The sequence below is a fragment of the Ailuropoda melanoleuca genome, chromosome 1 (genome assembly GCF_002007445.2).
Source record: "Ailuropoda melanoleuca isolate Jingjing chromosome 1, ASM200744v2, whole genome shotgun sequence".
Lineage (NCBI taxonomy): Eukaryota > Metazoa > Chordata > Mammalia > Carnivora > Ursidae > Ailuropoda > Ailuropoda melanoleuca.
Window position 1 is genome coordinate 128,516,798 of NC_048218.1, and position 24,742 is coordinate 128,541,539.

A 24,742-nucleotide genomic window follows, 5' to 3' on the forward strand; every position below is an offset into this window, starting at 1 on the left:
GGAAAAATGAAATTCATGGTAGATTGACACATATTCCTTTTTGAAAGATATATTTATTAGAGAGTGTGTGCACATGCGCGAGCAGGGGGAGGAGCAGAGGGAGAGGGAGAGAGAGTCCTCAAGCAGACTCCCCACCGAGCACAGAGCCCGACTCCGGGCTGCATCTCATGACCCTGAGATCGTGACCTGAGCCAAAACCAAGAGTCGGACGCTTATCCGATTGAGCCACCCAGATGTCCCTGTAAATGCATATTTTTTTTTTTTCCTTTTTAAAAGATTTGAGAGAGAGTGCATGCTCGCGCACACACAAGCAGGGGGAGGTCCAGAGAGGGAAGGGGAGAGAGAACCTCAAGCAGACCCCTGCTGAGCATGGAGCCTGGGGCAAGGCTCGATCTCAGACCCTGAGATCATGACCTGAGCCAAAATCGAGAGTCCTATGCCACCCCCGTGCCCCTGGATAAATGCATATTCTTAATACATTATCACTTTTATGTGTCTGGAGTACCTACATAGTTCAGAATGAAGGATTTCGGTTCTGTGAGTTAAGTGGTGGTGGTTGTGGGAGTAGTAAGGTCAACAGCTAGCAGTTGTGGAGCTCGTACCATGTATTTATGTGGTGCGTTTGTTATATACATGTTCTCTGTTTTTTTTTTTTTTTTTAAACCTCTCGATAAACCTTAGATGCAGGTGGTTTTGTTATCTCCATTTTATGGATGAGGAAATCGAGGCCCAGAGAGGGTAGGAAACTCATCCAAGGTCACTACACTGTCTTGGCAGTTCTAAATCTAACTCAAATTTGCACGGTTAACCACGTAAATACCTTATTGAAATGTGTCTCCATTAATGTTATTGTCTCCTTTCCTGGGATCTGAACTCAGTGTGTTTTTTAGGGGAATTGGTGACAGATTATCTTCAAAGTAAAAATGGGTAGGCCTAGTGGACTTACATGTAAATCACCGGAAGTACTGAGTTATTCTCAAGGAACTACGGCAGTCCTTCTCACTGTGTGTTTTTAACAATAATATTTTTAATTCAGGTATGGAAATATTACAAATTCAGGAAGGTCCTTTAATTGTACAAGATATCATTGAAATGGAAAATTTCGTGTTTAAATGCTGCCTGGTGGATGGACATTGCTTTGGATTACAGCAGATAAGGAATATTTAAAAGCTTCAGCAGGAATAGGTAAAGCAAACATCTTTTCTATTTAGCAAGCATTAATACTGGATTCAGAAATTGTATTTTGCAGGAAGAAAGTTTGAGTTGATAGAGACATACTATTTTTATAAGTTTGAGGAAATTTCTATTGGCTGAGAAATAATACTACGGGTGCTGTGTAATAAGTTTTAATGTCTTTATGTTAAATTCAGTATTTTTCCCCCCTTCTGTTTTTTTTTTAGTTCTGAAAAGGACATGGATGAAAATGAGCAGCCAATCCCTGATGACAAGCAGCCAGTACCCTAAAGAAGCAGTAAGAAAACGCCAGAATTCAGCCCGGAGCTCTGTTGGAAGTGATTCTTCTAGGTTTTCCAGGAAAAGTTTCAAACTAGATTACAGACTAGAGGAAGATGTAACTAAATCGAAGAAAGGAAAGGATGGCAGATTTGTGAACCCATGGCCAACTTGGAAAAATCTCTCCATTCCAAATGTTCTCAGATGGCTGATAATGGAAAAAGATCACAGCAGTGTTCCAGGTTCCAAAGAGGTAGCATTTGGTTTCCTTGTGGGGGGGGGCTGTGTATTTACTCTTATTATTACTTAATTTTTCTGTGCATTGTATTATGACACTCAAGTTAGTTATTTGAGCCCCATTTGTGTGGTAAGGCCTAGGGGTTCTGGGGAGAAAAAGTGAATATGGTGCCCTCAAGTTCTTTATTGAGCAACAAAGTACATATATGACTAACCAGCATCGATCATGGTGGCAACCAAAGGTAGGACTAGAGCGTTTTAGAAGTGTAGGAAAGGAAGCAATTGATTCCAGCAGGTGGGGCTGGAGCTGGCTTCCCCGAGGAGGTGATGTGATACTTGAGCTGGGCCTAGAAAGATGAAAAGGATTTTGGCAGTGGTTTTCAGGTGGCTGATGGCATGAACAAGGTCATGGAGGGGAGCAAGTGCAGGACATACACCGTAAAGTAGGAACCTGATGTGTGTTTGGAATACGATTATGAGGGTTAAGGCATTGCCCAGAGTGCTTGGCATTTTTTTTCCCCCCGTCCTTGGATAAAGCTGCTAAAGTTGTAAAAGAAATCTTCAGATAACCTTTCCAGACCTTTAAAAATGGGCAATAGGTCACTGACCTTTAAATACGTGAGTTTTACCTGGGATGGAACTTATTAACATTTGGCTACAGTTTATTAGAGCAGTGTGATTATATTTGCCAGGGGGTGGGTGGCTCCCAAAAGCAAAAGCCTTTTTTCCCCTCCTTTCATCTTTCTTAATTTCTTCCCCTCTCCACCACCTGTCTCTGGCCTCTCTTTTCTACCAGACCCTGTCCTGCCAGGCCTTGTGGGGAGTGGGGGGAGAGAGAGTGGGGGATGGGATGAAAAGCGTGGGGTCATCCTTGACAGCTTGATCTGCGGTGGGAAGGGCAACAGGGGTGGAGGTGGTGGGGTGGGGTGGTGGTGGTGGATCCTTTACCTTGGTGTGTGTGTGTGTGTGTGTGTGTGTGTGTTTTAAAGATACGGGATTAACAACAACAACAACAAAAACCCCTGATATTGTCAGTTTGATGCTAAGGAATGTTCACAGTATTAATCCTAGTTAGCAAATTGGTTAATGTGAATAATGCTTTTGCAACACCCTGTTAGAATGAGGCATGGCATTAATAGATAAAACCTTATACTACATGTTTCAACTTTGAGAATGGGAAGAACAAGAAACCCCCCCCCCCCACTTGTTTTCTCCTTCTGGAGAACCCATATGAAGAGGAACATGGAACATAGCTGTGAAGAGGAAGGGTCGGGCTGGAGGCCAAGATGAATAGGCTACCTCTTTGGGATAAATTCCTTCCTCCCTTCCTCCCTTCCTCCCTCCTTCCCTCCCTCCCTCCCTTTTTTTTTTTTTTTTTTAAGAATTTATTTATAGAGAGTGCTTGCATGAGTGGGGGGTGGGGCAGAGGGAGAGAAAGAATCCCAGGTAGACTCCACACTGAGTGCAGGCCCAACACGGGGCTCGATCTCATGACCCAGACATCATGACCCAAGCGGAAATCAAGAGTCTGACGCTTAACCGAGGGAGCCACCCAGGCGTCCTTCTTCCGGTTTTCTGAGCCACAGGTTCTGAAACTGCAGAAGTAAGCAGTGGTAACTTTAGTTTTATTTCACTTGGAAAATGAGTGATCCCGTGAAGGCAGAAACACATCTGCACATTCTAAGGATTTGGAGATAGTCTAGAAACTGGGTTGAATCTCTGAGAACTTGCCAGGCTAGTGGTTCTGAAGCTCTTTTTAATCCTGACCCCTTTTGAAAATCTGATGAAAGTTGTAGACCTTTAACTATAATTTCAGTGAGTTCATGGACCCTCTCAGGTCCTTCCAGTAACTCACTCATTCACTCATTCGTTCATTTAATGAGTATTTATTTATTTTTAAAGATTTTATTTATTTATTTATTCCACAGAGATAGAGACAGCCAGGGAGAAAGGAAACACAAGCAGGGGGAGTGGGAGAGGAAGAAGCAGACTCATAGTGGAGGAGCCTGATGTGGGGCTCGATCCTATAACGCCAGGATCACACCCTGAGCCGAAGGCAGATGCTTAACCGCTGTGCCACCCAGGCGCCCCCATTTAATGAGTATTTATCAAGCACCTGCCAGACACAGGGCTTGATCGCATGACTCTGAGATCACGACCTGAGCCGAAATCAGGATTTGGACCCTCAACCTACTGAGCCACCCAGGTGCCCCCTGTGACTTAATTTATTTTTACAACTGAAAGCGTGTACCTCTCAATCCCCTTCATCCATTTCACCCATTCCCCTCCACACCTCCCCTCTTGCAACCTCCAGTTTGTTCTCTGTATGTATGAGTCTGTTTCTTTAAGTTTACTTGTTTGTCATGTGTTTTGTTTTTTAGATTCTTCACATGGGTGAAAACATATGGTATTTGTCTTTCTCTGTCCAACTTATTTCAGTGTTAGTAACAATCATTGTCTTTGCAAGAGAAAAAGGTGTATGACATAAGAACAAAGCCATCAAAACATTGCCAAGTAACAATATTATGATTTGCAGCATAGAACAAACAGAAGCATATGCAGAATCTACTTGAAAACCCTTCTTGGGTTATTTCTTGAAACCAGGTCCTCTGATTATTAGCTCGAAAAGCTGAGATCAGGATGAGTCTTAATACAACTCTTTCACAATGGAAACCAGCAAACACCCTTCCATATGAAATTAACCATTCATCTGTTGATGGACACTTGGGCTGCTTCCGTATCTTGCCTATTGTAAATATAGTTGACCCTTGAATACCGATAGCATACAATATATGTATTAATCGACTGTTTAGGTTATCAGTAAGGCTTCTGCTCAACAGTAGGCTATTACTAATTAAATATTGGGGATGTCAAAATTTAATATGTGGGTTTTTTGTGCAGGGGTCAGTCGCCCTAATCTTCACATTGTTCTAGGGTCAGTTATAATACTGCAGTAAATATAGGTGTGCATAATATCTTTTTTAATTTAAAACACTAATTTAAAACACTAATTTGTGTTTTCATTTTCTTCAATAAATACCCAAAAGTGGAATTACTGGGTCATATGGTATTTCTATTTTTAATTTTTTAGGGAACCTCCATGTTTTCCATAATGGTTGCATCAGTTTACAATCCTGCCAGCAGTGTGTGTGAGAGTTAGCTTTTCTCCGCATCCTTACCAATGCTTGTTATTGTCTTTTGGTTACCAGCCATTCTGACTGGTGTGAGGTGATAACTCATTGTGGTTTTGATTTGCATTTCCTTGATGATGAGTGGTGTTGAGTATCTACCTTTTCATGTGTCTGTTCGTCATCTGTATGTTTTCTTTGGAAAAATGGTCTATTCAGGTCCTCTGCCCATTTTTTAATTGGATTATTTGGTTTTTGCTCTTGGGTTGTATGGATTCTTTTTTTTGGATGTTAACCCCTTATCAGGTATATCATCTCAAAGATCTTCTCCTATTCAGTAGGTTGCCTTTTTGTTTTGTTAATGGTTCACTTGGCTACACAAAAGCCTTTTCGTTGGATGTGGTCCCAATTGATTTAATCTTGGAAGATTGTATGTTTCTAGGAATTTATCCATTTCTTCCAGATTGTCCAGTTTGTTGGCATGTAATTTTTTTGTTGTAGTCTTATCCTTTATATTTCTGTGTTGTCTGTTTTAACTTCTCTTTCATTTTTGGTTTTATTTATCAGAGTCCTCTTTTTTTCTTAATGATTCTGGCTAAAGATTTGTCAGTTTTGCTTTTCTTTTTTTTAAAGACGAAACTTTTGTCTCATTGATCTTTTATTTTTTCAGTGTCTATTTTTATTTATTTCTGCTCTGATCTTTCTCATATCATCAGAGTTGCTGTTTCCCTATTTATTTTCTTTCCAGATGACCTATCCATTGATATTATTTGGTGTTAAAGTCCTTTCGTATTAGTGCGTTACTGTCAGTTTCTCACTTTACCTCCATTAGTATTAGTTTTATATATTCAGGTGTTCCTATGTTGGGTGCATACAAATTTACAGTTGTTATAGCATCTTGTTGGATTGAGCCCCTTATTATGTAATTGCTCTCTTTATCTCTTGCTACAGTCTATTTTAAATTCTATTTTGACTGATAGAAACGTTGTACTCCAGCTTCCCCCCCCCCACCACTTCCGTTTGCATGGAAATTCTTTTTCCATCCCCTCACTGTCTGTCTGTATGTGTCTTTAGGTCTGCAGTTAGTCTCTTGTAGGCCGCATATTGATGGGACTTGGGTTTTTTTTTTTTTTTATTTTATTTATTTGAGAGAGAGCGAGCGCAAGCTAGCACAGTGGGGAGGGGGGCAGAGGGAGAAGCAGGCTCCCCACTGAGCAGGGAGCCAGATGTGAGGCTCCCCAGGACCCTGGGATCATGACCTGAGCTGAAGGCAGATGCTTAACCTACTGAGCCACCCAGGTGCCCCTTGTTGTTTTGTTTTGTTTTGTTTTTCTTAATCCACTCTGTCACCCTGTCTTGATTGGAGCATTTAGACTATTTACATTTAAAGACATTGATAGGTATGTGCCATTTTGGTAATTGTTCGCTGATTGTTTTTGTAGTTTCCTGTTCTTTTCTCCTCTTGCTCTCCTTCCTTGTGATTTAATGATTTTCATTAATTATGCGTGGATTCCCTTCTCTCTCTCTCTGTTTATATCTGTTACAGGTTTTTGGAGGCTCATGAACAACATCCCATGTATCTAGCTGTCTGTATTCAGTTGATACCACTTAAGTCCAAACACATTCTAAAAGTGCTGTTTTTTGACTCCCGTCCACATTTTATGTCACGTCATATTTTACATCTTATTTTGTGTATCCCTTGACTCACTTTTATAGATATAATTGATTTTACTACTTTTGTCTTACTGTCATACTAGTTTTATAAGTGATTGATATACCACCTTTACTATGTGTTTGCTTTTGCCAGTGAAGCTTTCCTTTCACAATTTTCGTCTAGTTAAAGCCTTTTCTTTTTACTTAGAGAATTCCCTTTAACATTTCTTGTAAGGCTGGTTTAGTGGTGATGGACTTGTTTGTCTTGCGAACTCTCTGTTCTCTCCGTCCACTCTGAATGATAACCTCATTGCGTGCAGTGTTCTTAGTTGTAGGGTTTTTTTCCCCTTTCAGCTCTTTGAATACATGATGCCACTCTCTTCTGGTCTGCAAAGTTCTGGAAAATCAGCTGATAACCTTATGGGCTTTCTCTTGTATGGAACTGTTTGTTTTTCTCTTGCTGCTTTTAAGATTCTCTATATTTAATTTTTGCCATTTTAATTGTACATGTCTTGGTGTGGACCTCCTTGGTTTTTCATCTTGTTTGGGGCTCTCTGTGCCTCATGGACCTGGATGTCTGTTTTTTCTCCCAGGTTAGGGAAGTTTTGTTTTGTTTTTATTTTTTTTTTTTAAAGATTTTATTTATTTATTCAACAGAGATAGAGACAGCCAGCAAGAGAGGGAACACAAGCAGGGGGAGTGGGAGAGGAAGAAGCAGGCTCATAGCGGAGGAGCCTGATGTGGGGCTCGATCCCATAACGCTGGGATCAGGGAAGTTTTTAGCTATTATTTCTTCAAATAAATTCTCTGCCCTTGCCATCTTCTCCTTCTGGGAGAATGTTATTACACTTCGTGTTGTCACTTTTTTCTTCTTGGTGTTCAGTTAGTTGCTTTCTGTGACCCTGTCTTCCAGATCATTGGTCTGTTCTTCTACATTCTTTTTTTTTTTTTAATAATTTTTTATTACCTTAATCACCATACAGTATATCCTTAGTTTTTGATGTAGTGTTCCATGATTCATTATTTGCATATAACACCCAGTCTGTTGACCGTCTGGTATATTTTTTGAGTTACTGCATTTTTCAGTTCTGGCTTGTTCTTTTTTTATATTTTTTATCTCTTTGTTGAAGTTCCCACTGAGTTCATCCATTCTCTCTAGTTCAGTGAATATCTTTATGACCATTACTTTCAACTCTTTATCAGGTAGATTGTGTATTTGCATCTGTTTTGGTCTTTTTCTGGGGTTTTGTCTTGACTTATCATTTGGAATATATTCCTCAGTTGCTGCATTTTTGTCTGACTCTCTGTGTCTTTTCTATGAAGTGGGTCAGCTGTGTCTCCTGTTCTTGAAGGTAGCGGCCTTATGTAGAAGGTGTTCCATGGTGCCCAGTGGTGCAGTAACCCGTGGTCAGCAGAATCGGGCCCTCCAGAGTGCTTCCTGTACGGGCTGCATATGCTCTCCTGTTGTGGCAGGGCTGCTATGGCTGTGGGTACACTGGCTGGTGAGGCCAGCCCTCAGCCTCGCTGTCTGCAAAGACTGGCCAGGACTGTTGCGGCTGCACTGTTGGCAGGGTTTGCCCCCTACACTGACTGAGAGGCCTGGCGGCAGCCTCTGAAAACATGTTACTGGATGCAACTGGCTCCCCCATCCTAAGAGGATTGCCCTGGAAGGGTGGTGGTCCAGACTGAGGCTGCTCACAGGGTTGAGGGAGGCTGGTCTTGGCTGAGGCTGCCCACAGGTGTGGAAGGGTGATAGTGGCTTTGGAGGGGCAATGGTGCCAGCTGGGTCTGCCCTCAGCTATGGTATGGTAGTAGTCACTCTAGATGTACGCTGGTTCTGATTGAGGCCTCCTTCTGGTGTGGTTGGATGGGGTGGGTCTGCAGGGGAACATCTGTGTGGGGCAAGCATGCTGGCTAGGTAGAGGGAGGGTGTCAGAACTGGTTCTCACAAGTGTCTGGCTAGCTAGGCTGAATGAAGGCAAGAAAAATGGCACCCCGCAGCACCTCTGTTCCCAGAGAGAGCTCCTGCAGACCCTTGCCTGTCTGGCACACATCCTAAAATTAGTCAATAAATCTCCTTCTGGTATACCTCAGGCACTTTTCAAACTGCTGCTTCCGTGGTGTGTTGGGTGGCATGATACAGGGTACTGGCCCTTTAGAAGTAGGGACTCTGTTTCCCATCTCTCTCTGGCTCTCTTGGAGTTAAGCCCTGCTGATTTGCAAAGCTCTTGGAGCTAAGCCCCTGATTTTCAAGGCCAGACATGGGGACTTCTCTTTCTGCAGGTTCCCAGGGCTGGGGGTGCCTGATTTGAAGCTTGACCCCCACTTCTCAAGGAGTGCCTTCCTGCTTGTGATCTCCCTTTTGTGGGTTGCTGCCATGCCAGGACTTTGGTTCCTGCCTGGCTCTTCCTCTCCTGCCCTTCTTGATGTGACCTTTTCTTTATGTCTTTTGCTGTGGAAGATCTGCTCTGCCAGACTCAGCCAGTCTCCCACTGTTTTCAGAGGGAGTTGCATTGTGGGTAGTTGTTGCCTTTGTGTGTTTATGGGAGGAGGTGATCCTCAGATCCTTTGATTCTGCCATCTTCTTTAGCTTTTTTTTTTTTTTTTTTAGTAGAAAATGTCAAAGGAGGGGCACCTGGGTGGCTCAGTCGGTTAAGCATCTGACTGTTGATTTCATTTCAGGTCATGATCTTGGGGTTGTGAGATTGAGCCCCACATGAGGCTCTGTAGTGAACGTGGAGTCGGCTTGAGATTCTCTCTCCTTCTCCCTCTGCTCCTCCCTGCACCCCCCTCCCCCTGCACCCTCTACCCAAAAAAAAAAAAAAAAAAAAAGTCAAAGGAGGTCTCAGTACATACCAGTTAAATTCAGCTTCATATAACAGGAGGGAGAGAAGACACCTTTGCCCTATTCCAGTTTTTATTTTATTTCTGTTTTCTTAGTTAGATGTTTCCCCCTTGTTTAGTTAAAGCTAAGAACTAGATCAAATGCCTGTTGACTTGTTATTTGCATATGTAACTATAACTCCATATTTAATCCCTTTAAATTGCCCAAATTATTAACTTTTACCAACTCCTAAATATGATAGAGTTCTGCATTTTCCAGGAAAAAAAAAAAAAAAAGAAAACCGTGTAAAGAACACCTGCTTCAGATCATTGGGTCAATTCGGAATTTAATCAGATTTCTGGAAATTGTTTTTGTTAGACGCTGGGGGCTAAAGTTGAATTAAAGTTTATTTTTTTGGAAGGAAACAGGATAATCTATACATAGGATTGTAATTACTGTTATGCAATTTATATTATTATAGTTTATTGATTTAGGTTTATACATATGAAAATATTTTGGAAGGAAGGTAAAGTACAAAAGAACAGGTCTAAGTAAAATGAAAATTGGTCACTAGCAGAGCTAAACAATGTAGTTGGCTGATCAGAAAACCATTACTTGGCCCGTTTCTGATACTTGCCTTTTCTGGGTCTCTGTAGCAGCGTGCCCGCCAGTTCACAGGCTTCACGTGGTTCAGATGCCACCATTGCTTTGAGCTGTTGGAATCAGCTTGGGGACTTTGGTCGATGTTGCTGATCACTGTCACCGGTAGTTAGGGGAAAAGAGACGATTGGAGAATTTCAAAGAAGGAGGGAGGCAGAAAATCCCGAGGTTCATTAGTTGGAGGCTGTCCCTACCAGTCACTACTATCGACGTGAGTGGGCGACAGTCAGATCAGAGCGTGAGAGAGACACAGAATCGAGGCAACACGTCGTGGACTGGTAGGAAAGGTGGGACGGCAGGAGTCCAGGACTCAGGCTCAGGAAACTCACTGAGGACGTGGCTTTATCTCATCGCAATCTCTAACGGCACTTGTCCCTAAAGTTAGGTTAAGACAGTTTAGGTCACCAGGACTGTTTTGAGGTTCGCATGACACATGACAGTACTTTGAAAATATAATGTGCTCTTCAGATGTAGAATATGAAAGAAAGAGTGGTGCCCCTTGAAAAAGGGAAAAACAGTTATATCTCTGCTATAGTATGCTAACAGGTTGCTTTTTTATCTTTATAAAAAAAATACATGTACACAGTTTTTTAAGAAGTCCTAGTGCTGAAAGGCTCATCAGACAAATACCAAATCCCAGTCCTCTAACCAGCCCCTGTCACCTGTCCCCTTCTCTGGAAGCAACAGCTTGCAGACCTTTGAGTGGTTGCCTTGGGAGCTTACCTTCATCTTCATTTCTTTTAATTTGATTGCAGTAAGAACATTTAACATGAGGGGCGCCTGGGTGGCACAGCGGTTAAGCGTCTGCCTTCGGCTCAGGGCGTGATCCTGGCGTTATGGGATCGAGCCCCACATCAGGCTCCTCCACTATGGGCCTGCTTCTTCCTCTCCCACTCCCCCTGCTTGTGTTCCCTCTCTCGCTGGCTGTCTCTATCTCTGTCAAATAAATAAATAAAATCTTTAAAAAAAAAAAATTTAACATGAGATCTACCCTTTTGAATTTTTTAAAAACTTTTTTAAAATTCAAATTCAGTTAATTAACATGCATTATTGGTTTCAGAGGTGAGGTCAGTGATTCATCAGTCTTCTGTAATACTCTGTGCTCATCACATCACGTGCCCTCCTTAATGTCCACACCGTCTTGAATTTTTTTTTTTTTTAAAGATTTTTTTTTTTTTTTTTTTANAGAGATAGAGACAGCCAGCAAGAGAGGGAACACAAGCAGGGGGAGTGGGAGAGGAAGAAGCAGGCTCCCAGCGGAGGAGCCCGATGTGGGGCTCGATCCCGCAACGCCAGGATCACGCCCTGAGCCGAAGGCAGACGCCCAACTGCTGTGCCACCCAGGCGCCCCTCGTCTTGAATTTTAAGTGTGACTGTAGGCATGGTGTGTTGCGTGGCTCTAGGGCGGCCTCGTCCCACTTGACTGGAACCTAGGCCTGGTGCTAGAAACTGCCCATTTCCCTCGTGGCCCAGCCCCTGGAAACCATCATTCCACTTTTTGATTCTATGAATTTAACTGTTTGGATCCCAGCATGAACCACGTGGTGTTTCTGTGTTCCTTCATGCTCGCCGTCAGCGTTAGCTCCGTACTGCTCCTCACCTCTCCCGCGTGGGTCTGCTCGACCTCCCCCTTTGCTCCATGCTCTGCTCTGCATCTGTCCCTGTTTTTCGCTGACAACCAAGCACCGTATCGTGGCCATGTCTCCTTATATGCTTTTCCCCCTGAGCTTAGCGATACCTCCGTTTTCACCTGCTTAGGAACTTCGTATGTATTTGGACTAATCATCCCTGTCCCCTCCCTGCCACCCCCCCATGGCTTTCCTGAGGAGACACTCTAAGCTGGTCTCTCAGCACCGGGTTCTTTCTGGGCTGACAGCCCCCCGTTTCCCTGCACACTTCCGTTCTGGAGTCTCCCTTCACCACCACGCTGGGCCCCTTTGCTTCTGCAGTGCTGGCTCTGTGTCCCGCACCCCACTTGTTCCTCTTTCTTGCCTGTGTTCTCATTTTGGTGGAGCATACTCCTAATCAGCTTCCTGAGGAAGGGTACATGAAAAGTCAGTTTTTTGAGAACTTGCTTTCTGAAATGTCTTTATTATTGTTACTTTTTTTGCCATTTTTTTTTTTATTGTAGTTGCCCCGCAATGTTACGTTTCAGGTGTGCAACACTGTGATTTGACAACTTCTGTGTTATGCTGTGCTCCCCACAAGTGTAGCTCCCATCGGTCCCTGTACGGTGCTCTTACCGTACCACGTACCACTGGCCATCTTCCCTACACTGCACCTTTTAGTCCTGTGACTTACTCGTTCCGTAGCTGGAAGCCTGTACCTCCCTCTCCCCTGCACCCCCCTTCCCTGCACCCATTTTGCTCATCCTCCAAACCCCCTCCCTTCTGGCAACCGTCAGTTTGTTCTCTATTTATGGGTCTGTTTCTTCTTTTTGTTTATTCTTTTCCTTATATGTAGAATCTAAAAAAAAAAAAATGTGATATTTGTCTTTCTGTGTCTGACTTATTTCCCTTAGCATAATACTCTCTAGGTCCATCCCTGTTGTCATAAATGGCAAGATCTCATTCCTTTTTAAGGCTGATTAATAGTCCATTGTGTATATACTATGTTTTCTTTATCCATTCATTTATCAGTGAACACTTGGGTTGCTTCCATATCTTGGCTGTTATAAATAATGCTGCAGTGAGCATAGGGGTGCATTTATCTTTTCACATTCGTGTTTTCATTTTCTTGTAAATACTCAATAGAGGAATTACTGGATTGTATGATATTTCTGTTTTTAATTTTTTTTTTTTAAGATTTTTATTTATTTATTCAACAGAGATAGAGACAGCCAGCAAGAGAGGGAACACAAGCAGGGGGAGTGGGAGAGGAAGAGGCAGGCTCATAGTGGAGGAGCCTGATGTGGGGCTCGATCCCATAACGCTGGGATCACGCCCTGAGCCAAAGGCAGACGCTTAACCGCTGTGCCACCCAGGCGCCCCTCTGTTTTTCATTTTTTAAACACCCCCCATACTGTTTTCCACAGTGGCTGCCCTAATTTCCATTGCCACCAACAGTGTACGAGGGTTCTCTTTTTTTCCACATCGTTGCCAGCGTTTGTCTTTATCATTATAACCACTCTGACAGGTGTAAGGTGATATCTCCTTGTAGCTTGATTTGCATTTCCCTGGTCATTATGTTGAGCATCTTTTCATGTGTCTTTATGTTGAGCGTCTTTTCATGCTGGCATCTGTATGTCTTTGGAAAAACATCTGTTCAGGCTCTCTGCTCATTGAATTGGATTATTTTTGTCTTGGTGTTGAGTTGTATAAGTACTTTATATAAATTTTGGATATTAACTCTTTATCAGATATATCATTTGCAAATATCTTTTCTTTCCCATTCAGTAGGTTGCCTTTTCATTTTGTTCATGGTTTCCTTCACTGCGTAAAAGCTTTTTATTTTGGATTAGTCCCAATAGTTTATTTTTGCTTTTCTTTTCCCCTGAGGAGACACATCTAGAAAAATGTTGCTAAGGCAGATGTCCAAGAGATGACTGCCTATGTTTTCTTCTAGGAGTTCTGTGGGCTTCAGGTCTCATATTTAGATCTTTAATCCATTTTGAATTTATTTTTGTGTATAGTATAAGAAAGTGAACTAGTTTCATTGTTTTGCATGTAGCTGTCCAGTTTCCCCAACACTGTTGAAGAGACTTTCTTTCCCACATTTTGTATTCTTGCCTCCTTTGTCACAGGTTAATGGACTGTGTAAATGTGGGTTTATTTCTGGGCTCTGTATTCTGTTCTGTTGATCTGTGTATCTGTGTTGGTGCCAGTACCACACTGTTTTGATTACTACAGCTTTGTAGTCTATCTTGAAATCTGGGATTGTGATATGAACTTTGTCCTTTCTCAAGATTGCCTTGGCTACTTGGGGTCTTTTGTGGTCCCATATAAATTTTAGGATTATTTTAGTTTTGTGAAAAATATTGGTATTTTGATAGGGATTGCATTGATGGTTTGGGTAGTACAGAAATTTCAACAACATTAGTTCTGAGTCATGAGCGCAGAATATGTTTCCATTTGTATCATCTTCAGTTTCTTTCATCAGTGTTTTATAATTTTCAATTTATTCCTAGGTTTTTTAAGTCTCTTTGATGCAATTGTAAATGGAATTGTTTTCTTAATTTCTCTGGTATTTTGTTATTAATATAGAAACACAACAGATTTCTGCATATCCATTTTGTATCCTGTAACTTTACTGAATTCATTCATTAGTTGTAACAGTTTTTTGATGGCGTCTTTATGGTTTTCCATATATAGTATCATGTCATCTGCAAATAGTGAAAGTTTTACTTCTTACCAATTTGAATGCCTTTTCTTTTTCTTCTCTGGTTTCTGTTGCGAGGACTTCTAGCACTGTGTTGAATAAAAGTGGTAAGAGTGGACATCTTTGCTGTGTTCCTGATCTTAGAGGAAAAGCTCTCAGTTTTTCACCATTGAGTGTGATGTTAGCTGTGGGTTCATCATATTTGGCCCTATGATGGTGTTGATGTGTGTTCCATCTAAACCCAGTTTGTTGAGACTTTTTATCATGATTGGATGTTGAATTTTGTCAAATGCTTTTTCTACATCTATTGAAATGATCATTTGATTTTAATCCTTCATTGTGTTGATGCGGTATATCACGTTGATTGATTTGAGGATATTGAACCATCCTTGCATCCCAGGTATAAATCCCACTTGATTATGGTGAATAATCTTTTTAATGCATTGTTGAATGTGTTTTGCTAATATTTTGTTGAGGATTTTTACGTTTATTTTCATTAGGAATATTGGCCTGTAGTTTTCTTTTTTTGTGGTATCTTTTGTTTTGGTATCAGGGAAATGCTGGCCTCATAAAACAGTTTTGGAAACTTTTCTTCCTCTTCTATTTTTGCAGTAGTGTGAGTAAAATTAGGGTGCCCGGGTAGCTTAGTCAGTTAAGTGGCCACCTTCGGCTTAAGTCATGATCCCGGGGTCCTGGAATCTAGCCCTGCATTGGGCTGTTCGCTCACTCAGCGGCGAGTCTGCTTCTCCTTCTCCCTCTGTGATCGCTCTCACTTTTTTTTTCTCTCAAATAAATAAAATCTTTAAAAGAAATAGATGTTAACTCTTTCTTAAATGTTTGATGGAATTCATGTGTGAATCCATATGGTCCTGGACTTTTGTTTGTTGGGAGTTTTTGATTACCAGTTCAATTTTGTTACCTGTAATTGGTCTGTTCAGATTTTCTTTTGCTTTCTGATTAAGTTTTAGATTATATGTTTCTAGGAATTTGTCCATTTCTTCTAGGTTGTCCAGTTTATCAGCATATTATTTTTTGTAGTAGTCTCTTCATAATCCTTTTATTTACGTTGTTACTTCTCCTCTTTTGTGTCTCATTTGCATTCTCTTTGTCTTAACAATTCTGGCCGAAGGTTTGTCAATTTTGTTTTCAAAGGACCACCTCTTGGTTTTCATTAATCTTTTTTATTTTTTTGTCTCTATTTAATTTATTTACATTCTGATCTTTATTATTTCCTCCCCTCTACTAACTTGGGTTTTGTTTGGTCTTTTCTAGTTCCTCTGGGTGTAAGGTTAGATTGTTTGAGATTCTTCTTGTTTCTTGAGATAGTCCTGTATTGCCATAAATGTCCTTATTAAAACTATTTCCTTTGTGTCCCCAAAGATTTTGGACTGTTATTTTCATTTTCATTTGTCACCATGTATTTTTTTAAGTTCCTCTTTGATTTCTTTGTGGACCCATTGGCTGTTTAGTGGCATGTTCTTTAGCCTCTGTGTGTTTGTGTTTTATCCAGTATTTTTTTTTCTTGATTTCCAGTTATGTATTGTCATGATTGGAAAAGATGCATAATAGCATTTCTGTCTTAAATGTGTTGAGACTCGTTTTGTGACCTAATGTGATCTGTCCTCAAGAACGTTCTGTGTACACTCGAGAAGAATGTATATTGTTTTGGGATGGAATGTTCTGTATGTATATCTCTTTACATCTATCTGGTCTAATGTGCCATTCAGAGACACTGTTTCCTTATTGATTTTCCTCTGGATCATCTATTTATTCATGTAAATGGTATGTGAAAGTCCCGTACTATTAATGGTATTACTATCAATTTCTCTCATATGTCTGTTAATATTTGTTTTATGTAGTTAGATGCCTCCAGTGTTGGGTGCACAGGGATCTATGATTGTTATATCCTCTTGTTGGATTGACTTCTTAATTATTAAGTAGTGTGGTTGTTACAATCTTTCTTTTAAATTCTATTTTGTCTGATATAAATATTGCTACCCCCGTTTTCCCCCCACATCCATTTGTATCGAAAGTCTTTTCCCAACGTTTCACTTTCAGTCTGTTACTGTCTAGGTCTGAAGCGAGTCTCTTGTAGGCAGCATATAGGTGGGTCTTGGTTATTTTATCTGTTCTGTCACCCTGTCTTTTGACGGGAACATTTAGACCATTTACTTTTAAAGCAATTATTGCTTGGTGTATGTACTTATTGCCATTTTTTTCATTGTTTTCTGGTTGTTTTTGTAGTTCTTCGTTTCTTCTTCTCATGTTCTTGTGACTAGTTATTTTCTGTAGTGTTATGCATGCCTTTCTTTCTCATTTTTTTTATATCAGTTTTGGGTTTGTGGTTGCCAGGAGGATCACATAAAACATCCTAAGTATAGAGTAGTCTCTATTAAGTGATGGTCTCACGTAAGTTAGAACACATTCTAAAAGAACTTCCTTTTACCCCCTCCAATGTTTTATGTTTATGTCGTCCTATTTTACATCTTCTTCATAGTTTTTTTTTACATCTAATTATGGCCTTTTCTTTTCCACTTAAGTCCTTTAACATTTAGTGGTGATGGACTACTTTAACTTTTGTCTGGGAAACTCTTCATCTCTCTTTACATTCTAACTGATAACCGTGCTGGACAGAGTATTTTGGGTTGTGGGTTTTCTCCTTTTAGCTCTTTGAATATGTCATGCCACTTCCTCTGATCTGCACAGGTTTGCTGTGAAATCAGCTGGTAGCCTTATGAGGTTTTTCTTTTCTGTAAATTTTCACTTTTGTCTTGCTGTTTTAGAAATTCTTCTTCTCTAACCATTGACATTTTAATCATGTGTTGTGGTGTGGACCTCCTTGGGCTTATTTCTTTTGGAATTCTCTGTGCTTCCTGAAATTGGATGTCTATTTTCTTCCCCAGGTTAAGGAGGTTTTCAGCCTTTCCCTCTTTAAATAAGTTCTCTGCCCCTTGTTCTCTCTTTTCCTTCTGGAACCCCTAGTAGGTGAATGTTTATTTGCCTGATGTTATCCAAGTGACAACCTCATTAACCTATCCTCATTTTTTAAAAACTCTTTTTTCTTTTGCTTTTCAGCTTGGATCTTTCCATTACCTTGTCTTCCAGATTATTGATCTGTTTTTCTACATCTGCTAATCTGCTCTTGATTTCCTCTGGTGTATTTTTCATTTCATTTATTGTATTCTTTAGCTTGGAATGATTTTGGTTTTACATTTTCTGTTCGTTGACGTTCTCATTGAGTTCTTCCACTCTTCTTCCTAGTTCAGTGAACATCTTTACCATCATTATTCAAAGTCTTTCTCATGCATATTGCTTATCTGTTTCATTCAGATCTTTTTCTGAAGTTTTATCTGAACATACATTTCATTCCCGTGTCTCACCATTTTGCTTGATTTTCTGTGTTTGTATCTAGGAATTAGGCAGAATAGCTACTTCTAAATTTGAAGGAATGGTATTTATATGGTTGTTCTCTGTGTAGACCATGTGTCTGGTGACTTTGGCTGGCTGGGGAGATGTGACTGGCATGGGCTGGGGGTCCTGGGGCACTCTGTGCTGGGGCTGCCCTGGTAAGATGTCTGGAGTGGTGCCAGGGCTCTTGGCACAGAAGGTTCCTCGGCAGTATAGCTGAAGCTGAAATGGGTGCAAGCTGGGGGTATCCCAGGGTTCTCTGCACAGAGGGCATCCCGGCAGGACAGCTGAAACCAAAGTGGGTGCAGGCTGAAGTGTCTAGGGTGCTTGGTGCTGGGGGTCCCCTCGTGGGGCTACTAGCTCCAAAGCTGGGGTGTCCCAGGGTGCTCTGCACAAGGAGTGCCTTGGTGGGCTGGCTGAAACCGAGGAGGGATGGGATGGGGTTGTTGGGTGGTCTGCTCAGGGTGCGCTACCTGGAACGAAGATGGGCATGGATCAGGGGTTTCTGGGGAGCTCTGCAGGGGGGCATATTGGTGGGGCAGCTGGACTCGAAGCAGGCATAATCCAGGAGGACCGGGAGTGCTCGATGCTAGGAGTGCTCTCTCAAGCCGTCCAGAGCCAAAGCTGCGTGGGTTTGGCGTTTCCACGGTTTGGCGCCTGGCTGCAGTGGTAGTGAGTGAGCCCTTACAGGTGTGCGGCAGTGCAGGCTGCGCTGGGGCCGCCTTGGTGCCACAGCTGGGACTGGCAGGGGAGGGGGCCCAGGGCGCACTGAGGTGGTCGGCTGGCTCGGGAGCCCAGACCCTGCTCCCGTCCATGCTGTTAAGGGGGAACACAAACTGTGGTGCTGGGCAGCCCCTCTGTCCCAGGGAGAGTTTCAGCAGCTCTCCTGCCGTTTGACAGGTTCTAGGGCTGGCTCCTCTGTATTCTAGTTGCTCTTTTAAACCATGTTTTTCTTTTTCCCTGTGCCCCAGGGCATCTGGGGCTGGCATGAGCTAGGGACCTGGTGCTGACCGAGGCAGTCAGCTGGCTGCAGCGCCCAGAAGCTGTTCCCATCTGTGCTGTCAAGGTGGAGGGTGAATGTAAACTAGGCTGCTTGTAACCCCTTGGACCCCAGGCATTCAGTTCTGCCACCGTTTGGCCAGGGTAGTTAAGGACTGGCTCCTCTAAATTCTAGTTGTCCATTTATTTATTTATTTATTTATAAGATTTTATTTATCTGAGAGAGAGAGAGAGAGAAGCACACACAAGCGCTGGGGAGCAGAGGGAGAGGGAGCAGACCCCCCGCTGAGCGGGCAGCCCGATTTGGGGCTCGATCCCAGGACCTTGAGATCATGACCTGAGCCGAAGGCAGACGCTTAACCAACTGAGCCACCCAGCCGCACTCTAGTTGTCCTTCTAAACATCAGGTTTTTCTCTGTGCCCCAGGGCAGTCAGATGTGCCCCGTCCCTCAGGACCATCCCTCCCCACTGCAGTTCACAGTGTCCGGGGTGGGAGTTCCCTTCATGACCGTGTCTCCCTCTCTCTTGCTGTCCTCGGTGTGGTCTGTCATCTATTGTGCAGAAGCTGTTGGGTCAGCTCTGTTCTTCTTTAGGAGGAATTGCTCTAGAAATAGACGTAGATTTGGTGCGGCCCCAGAGGAGTAAGTTTGGGGTCTTCCTACAGTCGTCATCCTGGATCAGAACGTTTCTATCTCATTCTTACTGATAGTGTGGTTATAGAACTGTTGTCTGTTAACAATTTTCTCTTGGAATTTCAAAGCATTACCTTCATGACCTCCTTTTTGATATTGCTGTGGAGAAGTTCAGTGCTGTTCTTGACCCTTTGTGTGACCTGTATTTCCTCTGTAGAACCTTCACGGATCCTGTCTTTTCTGACGTTTTCCCCATGATGTGTTTTATTTAGTGGTCATGCTCGATGCTTGGTGGGCCCCTTTAGATGTGGAAAATCCGTTTCCTCCAGTTCTAGGAAATTTTCTCGAGTATTTGTTCGAAAATTTCCTATCCTCATCCTTTCAGTTTCTAAAACAACTGCCAGTTATATTTCGGAACACCTGGATTGGTCTTCTGTAATTTTCAGTTTTTCTTGTATTTCATTGTTTTTTCTTTTTTTACATTCTGACAGACTTCCTCAATCTATTTGTTTCATTTTTATTTTAGAATTTTAAGACTTTATTTATCTATTCGAGAGAGAGCACGAGCAGGGGGAAGGGGCAGAGGGAGCGGGACATGCAGACTCCCCACTGAGCAGGGAAGTCTAACGCCGGCCTCGATCTCAGGACCCTGAGATCAGGACCTGAGCCAAAGGTGGATGCTTAACTGACTGAGCCACCCACGTGCCCCCATTTTCTTCATTTTTCAGTATTTCAGTATGTGTCTCAGAGTTTTAAGGGGTAGATGAAAAAGTCACAATATGAAATTCTTTTAAAAAAGATGAAAGGGGCACTGGGTGGCTCAGTTGGTTAAGTGTCTGACTCTTGATTTCAGCGCAGGTCATGATCTCAAGGTCGGGCTCTGCGCTGTGTGTGGAGCCTGCTTAAGATTCTCTCTCCTCCTCCCTCTCCCTGCTCACACTCTCTCTCTCATTCTCTTAGTATGAATACCATATGATCTTAACCATGTATAGAAGTAGGGCTGTGACGAAAGACAGCATAATGTTAACAGTGGCTATAATCTCTGCGGACTGATGTGATGGGTGGTCACTCTTCTTTATATTTTCCTGTATTTTGCAAATATTTTATGAAGGGTGTTTTATAATCAAGGAAAAGTTTAAAAATATTAAGCCATTTTGATGTATCTGGTACTCCTAATACAGGTAGCATGGCAAAAATGTAAAACATTAGCATTAATAATTAATTGCGTTGGAGGTATTTTGGTAACAGCTCAGTCTCTATTCAGTGTTAACATGGTATTATCAAAATAAATTTGAAAAATAGTCTTTATTTAAATCTGAGTTGCAAAGTATAGCTATGAGTGTCCTCAGTAAAAATATACTTTCAGTTGGAAGAAAAGGTTTCACTTAAGTCTTTATTATTATTTTTTAAAGATTTTTATTTATTTATTTGACAGCACACAGCAGGGGGAGCAGCAAGCAGAGGGAGAGGCAGGCTCGCCGAGCAGGGAGCCCAATGAGGGGCTCAATCCCGGGATCCCAGAATCATGACCCCAGCCAAAGGCAGACACTTAATGACTGAGTCACCCAGGCACCCCTCAAGTCTTGAAAGGTGATTTTTTTTTAAAACATGATTTTAGCAGATTTGCATCAAGTCTTTCTTTTCTGTCTCCTGCATATACATACTCTTAAAAATAGTAAGTATATTAATAGGAATATGGGTTTCATTGTTTTAACATTAATGAAATTTGTGCCATGGAGAAAATTATGGTTTAATGAAAAGATAGGGTCTTTAGAGCCAGGAAGCCCTCGATTCCACTGATGGAGCATGCACGCATTTGCTGTGTGACTCAGGCCAGTCTCTTAGTGACCCCTTGCCCTTGGTCTGGGTATCTGTAAAACGGTGGTGACATCTGCTTCACAGTGTAAGATGACAGAACCCACTTCCAGATCTGGCAAAGAATAGTTGTTGAATGAACGTTAGGATTTTTCCCTTTCTCTAAGAAAAGTAAACATTGACTAGTGTCCCAGTTAATTATGGGCCCAGAGATTTTCCCATTTGCAGCTTTAAAAGAGGAAGGCCAGCCAAGGAAAGTCCTGATCTAGTAAAGAAAATGTCAAGGGAGGGCTTGGTTTCTTCAAATAAACAGGAATTTCTCTATCCCCAATGTATGTGCTTTTTAAAAATTTTATGTTTTTTAAAGATTTTATTTTTTTAAGTAATCTCTTTACCCAACATGGGGCACGAACTTAGGACCCCAAGATCGAGTCGTGAACTCCACCGAAGGAGCCGGCCAGGTGCCCCTCTACATGTCCTTTCAGACTCTGGTGCAGATCAAAAGGACAAAGTTATTTTGTCTTTTTTGGAATCTCGGTTGTAGATTCTGTTTATTTGAGTTTAATGGGATAGTGGTGCTAGCGATCAGATTCTTTTAAAATAAGGTGCTCTTTTGTGATGGGCTTAGAAACAACACGGCATGCAGAAGGAAGCATGAAGGGGTGAGTGCTTACTTCAGATCTCTTGTCAGTACTTGGCCTTTTTTAAAAATAGTTTTGTTGCGCTGTAATCCACATACTCTACAGTTGACCTGTTGTAAGTGTACAGTGCAGTGGTTTTCAGTACACTCAGAGTTGTGCATCCATTCCCACGTCTAATACATTTGTATTACCCCCCTGCCAAAGAAACCCCACGTCCTTAGTCATCAGCCCCCAGTTCCCTTCCCTCCTGCAGCCCCTGGAAATCACTAGTCTATCTTCTGTCTCTGTGGACTTCCCCCTTGTGGACATTTCATATAAAAAGGATCCTACAGTCTGTGGTCTGTGGTGACTGGCTTCTTGGCTTTACCTGTTAATCCCTTGATTGGAGAGCAGGCGGAGGCCACCAGAGGCGCTCTGCTGTGTGTTTCGTTACCTCCCAGTAGTGTGCAGGTAACGCGAGATCGTGAACTTCAAGTGACTGTTCAACTTAGAGCGAAAAGAAAGTGCAGCCATTTTCAGGAAATTTTGTTACAGATATTTTTTTTTAATTTTTTTTTTAAAGATTTAATTTATTTATTTGACAGAGATAGAGACAGCCAGCGAGAGAGGGAACACAAGCAGGGGGAGTGGGAGAGGAAGAAGCAGGCTTGCAGCGGAGGAGCCTGACGTGGGGCTCGATCCCATAACACCGGGATCACGCCCTGAGCCAAAGGCAGACGCTTAACCGCTGTGCCACCCAGGCGCCCCTGTTACAGATATTTTGATGCACTGTTTGAACATGATGGTGCTTACGATTTTTTAAATGGTTTTAAGAACATAGTCCAAGCTCCACATATTCAAAAAAACATAATTTGATGAGTTTTGACTTATTCATATACCCATGAAATGATCACCACCATCAGGATAAGGTCCATTTGCTGTCCTCCAAAAGTTTCCTCGTATCCTTGTTGATCCATCTCTTATTGTCCCCTGTCAGGTCCCTGGGGCTGTTACTTGTTTTTTGAAAAAAATATGTATTAAATGAGATAATGAGGAGGCAGTATGCGTGAAGGCCAGCTGGGTGACCTCGTGTGCGTGCCATCACTGTTCTCTCCTCTGGAAATGGATGTAGTCACTAGGAGCTACCTGCAGTGTGATGGGTGGTACCAGATCAAACATTATTTAATTCCTCCCCCCTCTCGTCCTTCATTGTTGAAAAGGATACCAAGCGACATTTGTTACTGTTCAGTAAACCTAACTACCAACTTTGAGAACTGATTTGGAAAATTCACACTCATTCCATCCAGCAAGTCTTACTGAGCATGTGATTGTTCTCGCTGCCCCATGCACGGGGTGCTGTGGCTGATTCCAAGTTGAGTGAGACAGGAGATGACATCCTGCACACATTCAGCCAGGGTTTGGGCAGAATATGCACGGGTGGTGCGTGAACAGAGTGGCGTGGAAGTTGAGTGGTTGGAGTGATTGTCCCTGTCTGTGGAGAATCTGTGTTGGCCCTGTGAAGGGGATGTAGTTAGCTTAAGTTCTCCAAGAGATTAGAGAGAAGGCATTTTAGCCTGAGAAGTGGGATCAGTACTGTGCAGGGCTCTCAAGCAGCCCCCGTGTAGGTGGGACCCGGTCTGTAGGCGTGGGGTGAAACACAGCTAGAAGGGAAGATTGGGGGGGTCCAGCGGCGGGCTTCCTCCCGGGCTGAGGCGGGGAGTCAGGTTTGGTCCATCAGAAGAGTCTGTAAAGATGTTCCGGTGAGGGAGGGACTTCCAGTGTAAGCAGACTGTTGTCGAGGTGGCTCTTGTGTATGGATTGATTTGACAGAGAGCTGAGCATCAGGGAAGACTTGAACGTGTGGATAGCACCTAGGATCTTTTTTTTTAAGATTTTATTTATTTATTTGACAGAGATAGAGACAGCCAGCGAGAGAGGGAACACAAGCAGGGGGAGTGGGAGAGGAAGAAGCAGGCTCATAGCAGAAGAGCCTGATGTGGGGCTCGATCCCACAACGCCGGGATCACGCCCTGAGCCGAAGGCAGACGCTCAACCGCTGTGCCACCCAGGCGCCCCAGCACCCAGGATCTTAACTAGATTAGTGACTATGAGAAAGGAAACCGGTAAAAATGTCCAGTGGGTGCCTGACTGGTTGCTGGGTCTGTGGTTTCTTTCCCATCTGGAATACTTAGAGTGTGGCGTGCTAGCCGCCCCGGATACGGTCCCCACAGCAGTGAAGTGTAGGTACAATTGTACTCATTTTGCAGATGAGGAAACTAAGGCGTAGAGTGGCTAAGAGGCGTCTCTGTCATCCTCCACCTCTGCTGCTCCTGCTCTCCCTCCGTTGCGGCCCTTCTCCCAGTCACGCCATCTGTGACCCCTCGGCTCTCTTCCACCGGCATCTCCCCATGGTCCCTCTCTGGCCTGTCTCACTGTTGTCTCCGTCGTTCGGTCTTCATCTGTCACGGCAGCTGTTGTGACACATTCAGGTCATCATTTGCACTCTAAAAGTGTCTTCGCTAAACCTAAATTGGGATGTCTTTTTTTTTTTTTTTTTGATTCGAGTGTACACACACAGGTGGGGGAGGGGCAGAGGGAGAGAATCTCAAGCAGACTCCCTGCTGAGCACTGAGCCAGATGCTGGGCTTGATCTCACAACCCTGATCATGACCTGAGCTGAAATCAAGTTCGACGCTTAACCGGCTGAGCCACCCAGGCATCACCCTCCCCTTTTTAAGATGCTTCCTGTCTCTGGGTGGACTGTGGCATTCAAGGCTCTGTGTTCTGAACCTTCATAGATTGTCCCCTGCCCCCAAGTGCCACGTCCCTATTTGGCTCTGTGCCTTTGCTTGGGCATTTTCTCCACCTGAGATTACCTCCTTCCTTTCCTCCGCATCATGAACTTCTCATCCGTTCTGCAGCAGCTCATACAGGTTACTGTGTCCACGATGCCTTTGGTGACTGGGCTCTTCATTCCTTCTTACTGGGCTGTAGTGG

At 42.8% G+C, this 24,742-nt stretch overlaps 1 protein-coding gene across 6 annotated transcripts in view; it reads left to right on the forward strand.

The window, feature by feature from the left end:
- Window positions 1-24,742, forward strand: part of NAPEPLD (N-acyl phosphatidylethanolamine phospholipase D) — a 50,788-nt gene that overhangs the window by 17,240 nt on the left and 8,806 nt on the right. For 4 of the 6 annotated variants that reach the window (XM_034666866.1, XM_034666857.1, XM_034666850.1 and 1 more), the window contains exons 2-3: window positions 1,037-1,185; window positions 1,401-1,705. In XM_034666866.1, coding sequence (XP_034522757.1) covers window positions 1,113-1,185; window positions 1,401-1,705 — 378 coding nt within the window. In that variant the 5' untranslated portion in view covers window positions 1,037-1,112. The remainder of the gene's footprint in view (window positions 1-1,036; window positions 1,186-1,400; window positions 1,706-24,742) is intronic. The other 2 variants (XM_034666852.1, XM_011236530.3) reach the window with 1 other exon arrangement.